The sequence below is a fragment of the Kogia breviceps genome, chromosome 7 (assembly GCF_026419965.1).
Source record: "Kogia breviceps isolate mKogBre1 chromosome 7, mKogBre1 haplotype 1, whole genome shotgun sequence".
Lineage (NCBI taxonomy): Eukaryota > Metazoa > Chordata > Mammalia > Artiodactyla > Physeteridae > Kogia > Kogia breviceps.
The window spans coordinates 64,845,387-64,860,339 of record NC_081316.1 but is presented as its reverse complement, the minus strand read 5'-3'; the positions used below and the strand labels follow the sequence as shown (position 1 = coordinate 64,860,339).

At 37.5% G+C, this 14,953-nt stretch overlaps 1 protein-coding gene across 1 annotated transcript in view; it reads left to right on the top strand.

The window, feature by feature from the left end:
- UVRAG (UV radiation resistance associated) overlaps positions 1-14,953 on the top strand; it is a 383,943-nt gene that overhangs the window by 77,740 nt on the left and 291,250 nt on the right. Inside the window, 1 exon segment of the mRNA XM_059067816.2 lies at positions 4,463-4,497. Within this exon segment, the coding sequence (XP_058923799.1) occupies positions 4,463-4,497 (35 nt within the window).

The following is a 14,953-nucleotide window of genomic DNA, read 5'->3' as shown; positions in this document are numbered from 1 at the left end:
CTGCACTGTTTCTTTGGCCTGGGCACTCTTTCCTCCTGATAGCCACATGACTAGCTCCTCTGCCTTCTTTCAGGTCTTTAATCCAAATGTTTTCTCAGAGAAACTCTCCTTGATCACTGACTAACCCCTTTTAAAAATTGTGACTATTCTCTCTGTCTTTTGTGCTTTATTTTTCTCCACAATACTCCAGATTGTCTGACATAACTGTATATTTAATTATTTGGCTAACGCATGTCCTCTTCACCAGAATGTAAACTCCATATGGGCAGAAATTTTTAGGTCAGTTTTGTTCACTGCACTATTTCCTGTACTTGGAACAATGCTTGGCACAAAGTAAGCCCCCAAATATTTTCATTTAACTTTTTGGCTAGCTAATGCCGTCTATGGTTCAAAATATATATAAAGGTTTATATTAAAATCTTCCTTTCACCTGTCCCATCTCCCTAGTTTTTCACCCCACTGTTGTTTATCTTTACTGAGATTCCTTCTGAAAATGCAAGTAAAAATAGCACCAAATTTTATGTCTGTCTGTCTATCTATCTATCTATCTATCTATCTATCTATCTATCTATCTATATCTGTGCCTTGTATTTTTTACTTAATATAATTTAGATGTTTTTCCATATTATTTCATAGAGAGCTTCTCTAATTTTCTTTTTTTTCTTTTTAGTTTTGCATTGAACAGACGTACCATAATTTATTTAATTGGCTCCTATTGGTAGGCATTTAGGTTGTTCCAGGCTTTTGCTATACACACAGTACTGCAGTGAACAATTTCATTGGTATACATTATTTTGTATGAGTGCTAGTATAGCTATAGGATAAATTCCAAAGAGTGGAAGTACAAAGAGAATGTGTACTTAGAGTTCTGGTAGATATTGTAAAACTGCTGTTGTTGACATTCCCACTTGCTACGTACAGGTACCCTTTTTCCCACAGCCTGACCAACAGACTGTGCAGTCAGACTTTTGAAATTTTGCCAATCTGATAGGTGAAAAATAGTTTCATAGTAGAGTTTAAGTTTGTATTTCTTCTATTATGAGTGAGGTTGAGATACTAAAAAAGCATTTGTTGAATAAATGGAATGCTGTATAACAGCCAAAACATGCCATTGGAACCATGCTCTGAAATCTCTCCTTGCTTTGTTTGTTTAGGTCTTAGCATGGATAGAGAAGCATTTGTATCTAATAGACCCTTTCACGTAGAGCTAGTCTTGGATGATATTTTTTTGAAAATTTACATGTCTAATAGTTTTGCTCAAGTCGAATTAATAAAAATTCATAGAATTGTATTAATAAAAATGATAGCTTATGAAGTATTCACTATTTCATTTGAGCCTCATAACAGCCCTGATATTTTCTAGGTGTCATTCTCCTTTGAAAGGAGAAGAAACTATGGCCCAGAAAAGTTAATTGACTTGTCCAGGGTCAAGCTTATACATGGTGCACTGGGGGACCGAACTATTTTTTTACTCTAAATTCTCCTAAATTCGCTATTCTGTTGTGTGCCATGCTGCTAATTTCATTGACAATATTGTAAGTGTAACAGAGTGATAGACAGTGTAGGCCCACATTTAACATTTTAGAAATTACCTCAGACTCAGTGATTCCTTTCCAAACTGTGTGGCTCATTTGTTGACCTCTCTCTATTTAAATTAGCAAGTCCATTTTGAGGATCTAATGGAGAAGGCAAATTGTTTAGTTTCATTTATATATACAGTTAGTCAGCAAAGTTTTGGAAGAAATAATGATGCTATTCATCTTCTTAGAGCTGGAGATACATATTTTGGAGACTGTTTAATTTAGACACTTTACAGATTAAGCTGAGGAATTCTCTCTCAAAAGAAAAGAGGAATATCTTTATTTTTTTCACTGATTTAAAAAGTATTACCTACTTACAGCAAATTCAGACAATATAAAAGTGTATTAAATACAAAAATGTATTAAGTGAAAGTAGCTTGTAATAAGAAACAGCACATTTTTAGCACAGTTTTTTTTTCTAATAACATATTTGGTACATATAAATTAGAGTATATATATGCATATTAAAAAAAGAACACATATGTACACACACATACATACATATGTACATTTATGTAGTCAATTTATGATGGGCATTGGTTAACCATTTGGGAAAAAATGGAAAGAATAATACTTAGGGTTGCCTAGTGTTAAGTGGGATTGTAAAGTGGTACAGTATTTTTAGAGAACAATTTGGCAATATCTATCAAATTCAAACTGTATTTTTCCTTTTGTCTTGCAGTTTTACTTCTAAAAGTTTATCTTATAGATTCAAGTGTCTTAGGGTATATATCTTTCAAAGATTATTTATAATATTACTTGAAATATCCAAAAATTAACAGTAACTTAAATGTTCATCAATAGAAGTTTCCTTTTAAAAACAATTAGAATGATCCCTTCTCTTAATTAAAATAATTGTTCAAAATAGAAAAATTAGAAAACTGCCAAGCAAAAAATAAAAGTAAGCAGCCTAACCCTATCACCTAAAATGACTATCTCACCACAAAATAGAATGATTATCCTTATTATTATTTATTTATTTATTTATTTATTTTATTTATTTTTTTTTTCTGTACGCGGGCCTCTCACTGTTGTGGCCTCTTCTGTTGCGGAGCACAGGCTCCGGATGCGCAGGCTCAGCAGCCATGGCTCACGGGCCCAGCCTCTCGGCGGCATGTGGGAACTTCCCGGACCGGGGCACGAACCCGTGTCCCCTGTATCAGCAGGCGGACTCCCAACCACTGCGCCACCAGGGAAGCCCATTATTATTAATTTTTTAAGGGAAGATAAGCATAGAGTAATGTAGGTGGTATGTTTTGTCAAGAAACATTTTAACCAAGAGAGCTTGCCCATGAGAATTTTATATCCAGGTCCACTTTTCCTTTACTGCTTGATGGTTCCCAAACTTCAGGCCTGTGTACTACTTCAACAAGTTTCACTGTCTTCGAGTTTCATCTATAATGCTACATACTTAACATATTTTTAAAAGTTCTAAACTCAGGTCTAAGCATAATCTATGAAGTTGTTGATTGAAGAAAAAATTTATTGAGTGCCTACCCTGTGCCAGGAATAGTTTTACATGCTGAGGAGATAGCAGTTACACAAAAACAAATGTTACTGCCCTAATGGAGCTTACAATTAGGGGTTGGATAGATGAGACATACATTTCAATATGTTAGAAAAATATTGTTTGTTCATGTATCACCTAAAATGGTCTCATATATCAGTGGTATGTGCATCACCCTTGGAAAATATTGCCCTATAGCAACATAAGGATACAGGGTCCTTGTAGGCTCTGCATTGACAGAGCACCATCGAAGCGACTTCGGCAGGGTCAGCAGAGGGAATGTTGGAGGGTTGTTAAAAATGTCTGTCTGAACCTCTGACACAGTCTCTCTTTTGATTGTATCTTCAGGTTTTGTGACATTTACAACGTAAATGAAGGTTTGTAGAATCATGAAATTTTAGTGCTTAGAGGACCTTGATTATTAGTCTGATTGTCAGAATTATCTAATGAAGAAATGGGCTCAAGGAAATGAGAGGCAGAATGTTAATAACAAGTAGGACTAGAACTTAGGTTCCCTGGTTGCTAGATGAGTATTCTTTCCACAGTACCACAATGGATAATTATTGGAGATGTTTGAGGAAAACAGAGAGTATAGAATTGGCTGTAGACAATGGCAGTTGGTAAGGGAGAATGAACTCTTGAGTTTTTAAGGGCTTACCTTAGAATCTGGGGTAAAAGGAGCCAGTAAGGGAAAAAATCACTAAATTAAATCTTAACAGATTTTGACCTTTCTTTTTTCTTTCTTTTTTTTTTTTTTTTTTTTTTTTTTTTTTTTTTGCGGTACGCGGGCCTCTCACTATGGTGGCCTCTCCTGTTGCGGAGCGGAGGCTCCGGACACGCAGGCTCAGCGGCCATGGCTCACGGGCCCAGCCGCTCCGCGGCATGTGGGATCTTCCCAGATCGGGGCACGAACCCGTGTCCGCTGCATTGGCAGACGGACTCTCAACCACTGTGCCACCAGGGAAGCCCTGACCTTTCTTTACTAATGTTTTTTTCCCTTTAAAACATTTAATTTAAAACAACAAGGTCCTACTGTGTAGCACAGGGAACTACATTCAATATCCTATAATAAACCATAATGGGAAAAGAATATGAAAAAGAATATGTATATATATGTACAACTGACTCACTTTGCTATACACCAGAAACTAACACAACATTGTAAATCAACTATCCTTCAGTTAAAAAAACCTTTTATTTAATCATTATTTCTATTTTAATTTAATTTTTTGCAGATAAATATATGTAGAGAATAGATCCCTTGAAAATGTTTTAAGTGTTTTTACTAGAGCATATGTTAAAATATTTGTAGGATTAAGAGTTAGTGAGCTTATTTTCTTCCACGTCACTTATTGTTCTTTTTCTTCTTTTCCAGAATTTTATAGGAGTGAAGTGATTAAGAATTCCTTGGTAAGTTGGCTTTTTGACAGGTACATGTAACTAAGCCTATAACTACTATTTTAGAAAATGCTGAGACATAAAATAAGTTGAAGTTCAGTTTTGGTATTATGATAATTCTACAGTTAAATCTTCTGCTCAGTTATTGCTTAAATCTTCATTGATTTGTTCATTGTTGTATCTCTGGTGCTTAGAGCATGCCTGGCACAAAGTAGGTGCTTGATAAATATTTGCTGAGTGAAATGATATTTTTTCTGTTAAAAACTTGTGTTTTTTTTTTAACTCATTCTATAATTTGGTCACTTCTATTACTATTGAGGTTTTTAAAAAATAATTAATTTTAGTTTTGGCTGTGTTGGGTCTTCGTTGCTGCGCACCGGCTTTCTCTAGTTGCGGTGAGCAGGGGCTACTCTTCATTGCGGTGTGTGGGCTTCTCATCGTGGTAACTTCTCTTTGTTGCGGAGCATGGGCTCTAGGCGCCTGGGCTTTAGTAGTTGTGGCACACGAGCTCAGTAGTTGTGGCTCGTGGGCTCTAGAGGGCAGGCTCAGTAGTTGTGGCGCACGGGCTTAGTTGTTCTGCAGCATGTGGGATCTTCCCGGACCAGGGCTCGGACCCATGTCCCCTGCATTGGCAGTGGATTCTTAACCACTGTGCCACCAGGGAAGTCCCCTGTCGAGGTTTTTGACTGTTTGACTTACCAAATATCATAATAAATGATACCTTTGTATGTAGTTCTTAAGAATTTTATGTCTAGGGCCATTGCATAGGCTCCTTCCACTTGTTTTTTTGGCGATAGCATTGCTCAGTTAGAAAGTTGGAAATGTCCTACTTTTGATAATGGGTACACTAGATATTTGCATAAATGGCTTAATTTATTCGGCCATGTTGATAAAAAGAAGAGCTTTTTGGTGCTGATAATATCCTTTTAACAGTCCAAGACCATCCTGGATTTGGCCCCTGTCCACCTTTTCAACCTCATCTGCTAACAGTTTTCCTCACTCATTGTGTTCCAGGCTTACCTCATTTTTCCAGTGCTTCAAACATGCCAAACTTCTCTTGTTCCTTATGCTGCAGCACCTGTTTCCCCACTTCTTCATTTGGCTGAATACTCCTTTGAAGTCTGAGCTATGTCACTTCAGCCAGGCGTTCTGTGACTATTCTATCTAAAGTAGTTCCCTTTCCACTCTTTTTTACATCACCCTGTTTTGTTTTTTTTAGAGCATTTGTCACTGTTGGAAACTCTTGTCCATGTATCTGTCTCCCACCTACAAGAACGCAAGTTTCATGAGAGCAGGAACCTTGCCAGTCTTGTTCTCTTTTGAAACCCTAGAATCTAGAATATTGTAGATGCTCAGTGAATATTTGTTATATGAATAAATGGATATCAGTGATGTGTTATATTTACAGAATCCTCCTACATATGTTGTCTCATTTTGATCCTTAGAACAACTTGTAAGGTAGAGGGGGTAGATCTTAAGAAACTGACATCCAGAGAGACTCTGTGATTTTTGCGGAGTTACACAATTGATGGACCAGAACCCCAGGTCCAGACCTTCCATCTTCAAGTCTCTACTACTCTTTCCTCTTCATCAAGCTGTCTTCACTACCCAGCTTGCGGGATCTTAGTTACCCCACCAGGGATTGAACCCGCGCTCTCAGCAGTGAAATTGTAGAGTCCTAACTACTGGACCACCAGGGAGTTCCCTATATAGGATTTTTTGTTTCAATTTAAATCAAGAGATACATTTTAAATGACAGACTGAACACATGTAGTGCCAACGGTGGGCCTAGCTCGAAAGAACTGATAACTAAGAACAACTATTTTTAAGGTTGTGCATTTAGAGACAGTGACACCTGATGACTGCCACCTGGTGGTCAAAGAGTGTAGGACCTTATTCATTTTAACATTTCTGAAGTCAGAATTTATCTTGCACTGGAAAAAAAATGCTTGTTAAAATTGATGCTAAATTGGGATATGTTAGATGGTAATAAATATAATGGAGTAAAATAAAGCAGTATAATGGAGTATCTGGCAGGGGTGGTTGCTGAATTTCTATGGCAGTCACATAGAAGATCTCATCTGAGCAGACACCTGAAAAAAGTGAGGGAACATACTGTGTATCTAAGTGGGGAAGACTGTTTCAGGCCAAGAATCAGGAAAGTATGAAGGTAGGGGTGTACTTGAGGTTTTTAAGGAATGGCTAAGAAGTTAGTATGGCTGGAGTGGAGTGAGTGGTTTGAGATTTTGCTCAGCAAGCATGACAAAGACAGGGGTAAGGGAATTGAAGATCAGGGCAGCAGAGGAAATGACCTGGAGAGACAGCAGGTGATAGTCAAGGGGTGGGTGGCATGAAGATGAGATTTTGGGAGGTAACACAAAATTGGAAGCATCTAGTGGACAAGGACCCCCAACTTACTTATTTTTCTATTTTCCAATGTCCCTAGCACAGTGAAGTCCAGTAAGTATCTCCTGTAGTAACTGGAATAATCCACCATTGATAGGCTGGATGGTAGAGATGTGACTCCAAATTATATGCCAGAGTCCTGATTTCTTCTCACATATATTTAGCATAGAACAATTAATCATGAATGTATAATTCGACTTTTTTATCTCTGGCTTCAGCTAACTGTACACTCCAAACCATTTGTTAACTTTTGGGAACTTTTTTTTTTTTTTTTGGTTCCGGGGGAAGTTAGATCCTTAATATTATCGAAGGACCATTGCTTAATTTAAACTAAAATAATTGAAGCAATAAGAATGGAAGTAACTAAATTCTCTCTATTGGATTTTGTACATACACAAAAGTAGAGGTGAATTGTGTAATGAACCCACATGCACCATCTTTAACAATTATAAAGTTAGTTGTTGTTTTTTTTTTTTTTTTTTTACAAAATGGAGTTTTAACTTTTATTAGAAAATTAAAAATCTTGAGGTGGGAGGAAGAAGAGTGATAGCTAGTTTGTATGTGTTTTGAAATATCTCTGTATGTGTGTTTCTTTAATAAACAATTAACTACTCACTTGTGATTCAGGTAGTTTATTGGATGCATTATATACGTTGTTGCTCATCCTGATAGCAATGCTACAAGGTAGGAGATAGTCCTGTTTTATAGTTAAGGAAACCAGGGTTCAGAGAGGTTGAGGAATTTACTCTAGGTCACAGGCTGGTGGTGACTGGTAGAACCGATGTTCGAGAGCTCGAGAGCTCTGCTCTTTCGCAGCACTGTGCTGCCTCCATTACATCAGTGATGGGCCTTATAATTGAATAAACAAAGTTCTAGAGCAGCAGTCCTCAACCTTTTTGGCACCAGAGAACATTTTCTTGGAAGATAGTTTTTCCATGGACTGGGGGGTGGGGGTGGAGGGATGGTTTGGGGATGATTCAAGTGCATTACATTTATTGTGCACTTTATTTCTGTTATTATTACATTGTAATATATAACAAAATAATTATACAAGTCACCATAATGCAGAATCAGTGGGAGCCCTAAGCTTGTCTTCCTGCAACTAGATGGTCCCATCCAGGGGTGATGGGAGACAGTGACACCAAAGGTTGCTTATGTTTGTTGCTTATGTCCAGTCTATTCCGTAAGATGCAGCTTAATTGTCATTTGCCACTCACTGACAGGGTTTTTTTTTTTTTTTTTTGGTGGTACAAGGGCCTCACTGTTGTGGCCTCTCCTGTTGGGGAGCACAGGCTCCGGACGTGCAGGCTCAGCGGCCATGGCTCACGGGCCCAGCCGCTCCGTGGCATGTGGGATCTCCCCAGACCAGGGTACGAACCCGTGTCCCCTGCATTGGCAGGCGGATTCTCAACCACTGCGCCACCAGGGAAGCCCACTGACAGGGTTTTGATATGAGTCTGCAGGCAGTTGATTTATTATGGTCTCTGTGCATTCAAACCTCTCTGCTAATGATAATCTGTATTTGCAGACATTCCCCAGCGCTAGCATCACTACCTCAGCTCCCCCTCCGATCATCAGGCATTAGATCCTCATAAGGAGCGTGCAGCCTAGATCCCTCGCATGCGCAGTTCACAGTAGGGTTTGCGTTCCTATGAGAATCTAATGCCACTGCTGATCTGACAGGAGGCGGGGCTCAGGCAGTAATGTGAGCAGTGAGGAGCGGCTATAAATGTAGATGAAGCTTCACTTGCTTGCTGGCTGCTCATCTCCTGCTGTGTGGCCTGGTTGGTAACAGGCCACAGACTGGTACCAGTCTATGGCCTGGGGGTTGGAGAGCATGTATTTTAAGGGAAAGCATGTGACAGAGTTACCAGAACCAAAACTTCTGTTGGAATTGTGACTGCCTGAGATATTTTTAAATCTTTGGGAAAAAAGTGAACAATATAAATACTTTTTATCAGTTACTGGCCTGAGGGATTCTCAAACAAGTATATGTTCTAGTTGAATTGTGACTGAATGAATTAACATTTCATCTGTGTGTGTGTGTGTGTGTGTGTGAGAGAGAGAGAGAGAGAGAGAGAGAGAGAGAGAGAGGGAGTTGGCTCCTCTTGCCTATGCCATCTTATCTTACCTTGGGTTAAACTTCAACATCATTTTCTAACCTCCATCTGGTCAATTACATAATTTGGAGAGAGTCTAAGATAATTGACACATGCAATTATAGGACCAGGGAAGAACAGGATTCTATGGGAACATGTAGGAGTATCATTTATCTCAGTTTGAGGAGGGTGATTAGGAAAGGTTTCTAACAATAAGTAATTTCTAAGTTGAGACATGAAGGATGAATAAAGGTGAATGAGAGAGGGGGAAGAGAGTTTATTGGGCTGAGGAATAGCTACTACTTATAAATTTAGTATGCAATTCCTGAGAGTTATCTTGTATGTTTTGGGAAAATTGGAACAGCTTTTATGAATTCTTAGTCATGTTTCTTGTGACCATACATTTGCTATTGAGTGATAAAAATAGTGATAACTTGTTTGTGTTTTGAAAGTTTTCTTATATATGTGTGTTTCTTTAATAAATAAGAGGTATCAATTGAGTAGTGTTTTAGAGAAATTGCCCAGGTAATAAATAAAAATTTTAGATTCTCCTGGAGGTAAACTTTTCAAAGCTATAAATATCCTAATATTCTGCCACTGTACTTTCAGTGAATAAGATATAGGTTCCTAAATGATGTTAGTATACTTGAATAATTTGTTCCATCTAGAAAATGGGCTGATAATGTATAGGTTAAATATAAATAAAAATCATCTGGATTAAAAAAATTTTTTTTATTATTATTTTTTAAAATTTTATTTATTTATTTAATTTTTGGCTGTGTTGGGTCTTCGTTGCTGTGTGCAGGCTTTTTCTAGTTGCGGTGAGCAGGCTTTTCATTGTGGTGGCTTCTCTTGATGTGGAGCACAGGCTCTAGGCGTGCAGGCTTCAGTATCTGTGGCACGTGGGCTCAGTAGTTGTGGCTGGTGGGCTCTAGAGCACAGGCTCAGTAGTTGTGGCGCATGGGCTTAGTTGCTCCATGGCATGTGGGATCTTCCCGGACCAGGGCTCGAACCCGTGTCCCCTGCATTGGCAGGTGGATTCTTAACCACTGCACCACCAGGGAGGTCCCATGGATTTTTATAATAACATTATCGGGCAATAGAGTCTTTGAATGTGTGGCAGACTATATCTGTATCTGAAAGGACCAGCTCAGGAATGATTGCTCATTGTCTGGCAGCTATTTCATAAAAGCATAAAGGAAGGTCATTGTAATGAGAGGATTGACAATAGGCTCTACTGTATTAACGTTGTATTGGTTTAGAACAGTTACCCAGGCCATCTATTCAACCACAAGAAGCAACTTCAAAAGACTACTTCCCTTCCAAAGGCTTTTAATTAGTTTTAGAATGAAGTATTTAAGAATAACTAATATAATAACTGCCCCCCAAATCATCCCACCCCTTATGCAATATGGCCCTTCAGATATATTCACCAGGTCTTTCTTTTTTTCACTTTGGAAAGGGGTGGTTATTTCATGCTTTTTCTGCTGAGAATTTGAAATTATACTCATTCATATTTTAGAGCACATATATTGATACTTTTGTTGAGAGGTGATCTTACACATAGGAGAGTAAGTGGCTGTCTTTTCAGGTGGTTGTAATCTTCTAACTCCTGCTCTTTAGGCTTTAGGGCCTGAAATGACATCGTGAAGAGATGTCTTTGTTTTACCTCTGTAGGTGTCTCTTTGTAAGATGCTGTATTTTTTCCATTATTGGGTCTTTAAAAATTTTTGTTTTATTACTTTGTATTGAGACATAGCACATATGTAAAGGGCACAAATAATAGCCTGATGACTTTTCAAAGGGAACAGATCATTTAACCAGATCAAGAAGCAGAACATTATCTTGTGTCCTCCCTCTAGTTACTACCTTCTCCCAAAGAGCACCACTATCTTGACCATAGATTAGTTCTGCTTGTTATTGAACTTTTGTATGGCATATGCTTTTTTGCTTAGTGTATTTGTGAGATTCATACACATTATTTATTAGTTCTGTGTGTACATGTCCTTTGGTGAATATGTGTATGTTTTTCTGTTAGGTATATCCTTAGCAGTGGAATTAAGTGCCGGATCATAGGTTATTTTCAGCTTTAGTAGATACTGCTAAATAGTTTTTCAAAGTGTTTGTGCCAGTTACATCCCTATCAGCAGTGTGAGGTTTTTAGTTGCTCCACATTTTTGTCCAAACTTGGTATTATCTGTTTTGAAATTTTAGCCATTCTGGTGGGATAGTGGCACTGTATTATGATTTTAATTTACATTTCCTTATATATTATTCTAATTGATCACCTTTTCCAGTGTTTATTGGCCGTTTAGATATTCTTTTTAAAAAAATATTTTTGGCCACGTTGTGCAGCATGCGAGGTCTTAGTTTCCTGGACAAGGGATTGAACCTGTGCCCCCTGCAGTGGAAGCACAGAGTCTTAACCACTGGACCGCCAGGGAAGTACCTACATATTCTTTTTTTTTTTAATTTATATTTTTATTTTTATGAAGTGTCTGTTCTGGAGAAACATGCCAATTAATGCCAATTAAGAATAAACAAATTCTGTGCAAGGATTTGACTTTTTAAAAAATAAGTTTAGGGGATGTATTCAGTCTAATTTGATAGTTTACATAGTCCTTTTTTCATGCTTCCTGTTTTTGATTATCTAAGTATTTGTGCAGTTGGTTTGTTGAATTCTCCTCTACCCTGTTGCTCTGTGAGTATATAGCATTTTTGTGATCCCAGTTCAATGTGGAGAGGGACTTGTAGACATGAGTATGGCCTGGGTCTGGGCTTTGAATTATGTTCTTATCTCCCTTTAAGACTGCCAAAACCAAAACGTCAAGTTTATATAGGTCAGCAAATGCCTTTAAGAGAAAAGCCCTCTAGATTTACACTTTGGGTTCTAGCTTTCCTTTTTGGCTTGGAAAATCTTTGGTGATGATGGTGGTTATTATTATTTTAAAAATATTTTAGCCAGCATTTTAAATTGTTTTCAGTGGGATGATTGTCTAGCCTGCAATTATCAGAAATGGATGGTTCCCTTCCATTCATTCCTTGGGCCATGTGTTAAATCTAGTCTTGCTGTTTCATAGTTACCCATCATGTTGTACCCAAAATATTATTTTTCCTTATTGCCTGTATTTTTCAATAAATTTTTCTAAGAATAACTTTGGCTTCTTAAAATAATTAAGACTACCTTCAAAGAAATATTTGCTATTATCAAATATTTCAGTGTGTATTTCCTACAAACAAGGACAGTCTCTTACATAATCACATTAAAATGATTAAAATCAGGAAAGTGTAATATTGACACAATACAGTTTTTTTTTTTTTTTTTTTTTTTTTTTTTTGCGGTATTCGGGCCTCTCACTGTTGTGGCCTCTCCCATTGCGGAGCACAGGCTCCGGATGCGCAGGCGCAGCGGCCATGGCTCACGAGCCTAGCCGCTCCGCGGCATGTGGGATCTTCCCGGACCGGGGCACGAACCCGCGTCCCCTGCATCGGCAGGCGGACCCTCAACCACTGCGCCACCAGGGAAGCCCCACAATACAGTTTTTAACCACAGTCCTTCATCCTCCACCCCCAGCTTAATTGAGGTATAATTGACAAAAATTGTATATATTAAGGTGTACAATGTGATGTTGTGGTATATGTATATATTGTAAAATGATTAACCAAAATTAAGCTCATTAACATATCTATCACCTCATGTAGTTACTGTTTTTTCTTTTTTTTTTTTTGGTAATGAGAACACATTACTCTCTTCGGAAATTTCAAGTATACAGTGCAGTATTATTAACTATAGTCACCATGTTGTCATTAGATTTCCAGAATGATTTCATTTTGCAAAACTGCAACTTTGTACGTTTTGGCCAACATCTCCCCATTTCTCCCAACTTCAACCCCTGGCAACCACGATTACACACCCTGTTTCTATGAGTTTGACTTTAAAAGATTTCACATGTAAGTGATATTATGCAGTATTTGACTTTCTTTTTCTGACTTACTCCACTTATCATTACTATGCTTCAGGTTCATCCATACTGTTGCAAATGGCAGGATTTCCTTTTTTAAGTCTGAATAATATTCCATACATATATTTGCTACATTTTCTTTATTCAGTCATCTGTTGATGGACACTTAGGTTGTATCTATATCTTGACTGTTATGAATAATGCTGCAGTGAACATGGGAGTGCTTCTATCTCTAAGACACTGTTTCATTTCCTTTGGATATCTACCCAGAAGGGGGATTACTAGATCATATGGTAGTTCTATTTTAAAGTTTTTTGTTACCTCCATACTGTTTTCCAACTGGTTGTACCAATTTACATTTTCTACCAATGAATTCCTAGTCCATATTCAGATATTGTCAACTCTCCAGGACTCAATTTAGAATCACTCTGTCTTTAGTTGTCATGTTGCTTTATTCTTCAGTCTGGACGGTTCTTTAGCCTTTTTTGGGGTGTTTTTGACTTAAGCATTTAAAACCATACAGACCAGTTATTTCATAGACTGGCTTTCAATTTGATTGACTGATGTTTCCTCATGATTAGATTCAGGTTATGCATTTTCGGCAGGAAAACTATAGCTGTAATACTGTATTCTTTTCAGTGCTTCGGCTTAGAAGGCACCTGTTGTTGGTTTGTCCCAATATTGATGTTAACTTTTGTCAGTTGATTAAGGTAGTGCCTGTCAGGTTTCTCCACTGTGAAGTTATAATTTTTCCATTTATAATTAATAAGTGATTTGTTAGGGAGAAGCTTTGAGACTTTATATATCCTGCTTCTTATCATGTTTATTTACCAGTTTTAGCATCCATTGGCAATTTTCTCATTCCCATCTTTCAGACTTTTATATTTATTAATTAGCATTCTGTCTTTATTTCCCATTTAATTAATTATTAACCTATATCATTATGGATTCAAACGTTCTTATTTTGTTCAATGGGTTATAATCCATTACTGTCATTATTTATTTTGTTGCTCAAATTATCCCACATTGGGTTAGTGAAAGCCCTGTGAATTGATTCATCTTTCCTTTTGATATGTCCACATCATTCTTTGAGTACTTACTTACATTCTGGCACGAGATGTTCCAGACTCATTTTGTACTCTTCCTGCCACAGCCCTGGAATCAGTCTTCTCCCCAGGGAACGCTTGGTTCCTTTTAGTGAGAATGCTAAATAGACAGCAAGATCTGAGCATGCTCACTGTTACTAGTGTGCTCATTACTTCTAGACTTTTTAAGGGACTGAGCTAGGAAATACACACACACACACCCTATATCTATTGCTCTATCTATCTCTCTGTATATTGATCTATCTTTTAAAAACCATGCATTCATACCAACATCTCCATTTTCAATCCAACTGAACTCTCAGTTCATTTGTAACTCCATTCTCCGACAGTGAAAAACCTAGCTTCCACTGTCCTCAACATCTTTACTCATGCTTAGAATACACAGAAAGTGGCTTTAGAATTGCTAATCCTTACCACTGTAAGAAGCAGACCTATACATTAGAGTTCAATGTTTATTTACAGTTTTTTTCCCCTGAAGTAAAAGTCATATACAATGAAATGCACAGATTTTAACTATGTAATTTGCTGAGCTTTGATAAGTGCATACAATACCTGTCAAGATATGTACATTTCCTATCATTCCAGAAAGTTCCCTTGTGCCCAAGCCCTCCCCCCACAAGAGGAAATCATTTTTCACCACAGATTTGTTTTACCTCTTTTAGAACCTCATATAAATGGAATCATCGTACAGTATGTTTTTTTTTTTTTCATATTCTATTTTACATTCTTGCCTTGCCTTTTCAGCTGTACTTCTTTGCACTGATTTTTAAATCATTGCTTTAGGGGTTACTGTATGGACTCGTAACTACTTCATGTATAACAGGAGAACCTGGCAACAGTATAGTTCCAGTTGTCCACCTTGTCTCATTGGTGTTATTACTTTGATATTTGTGAA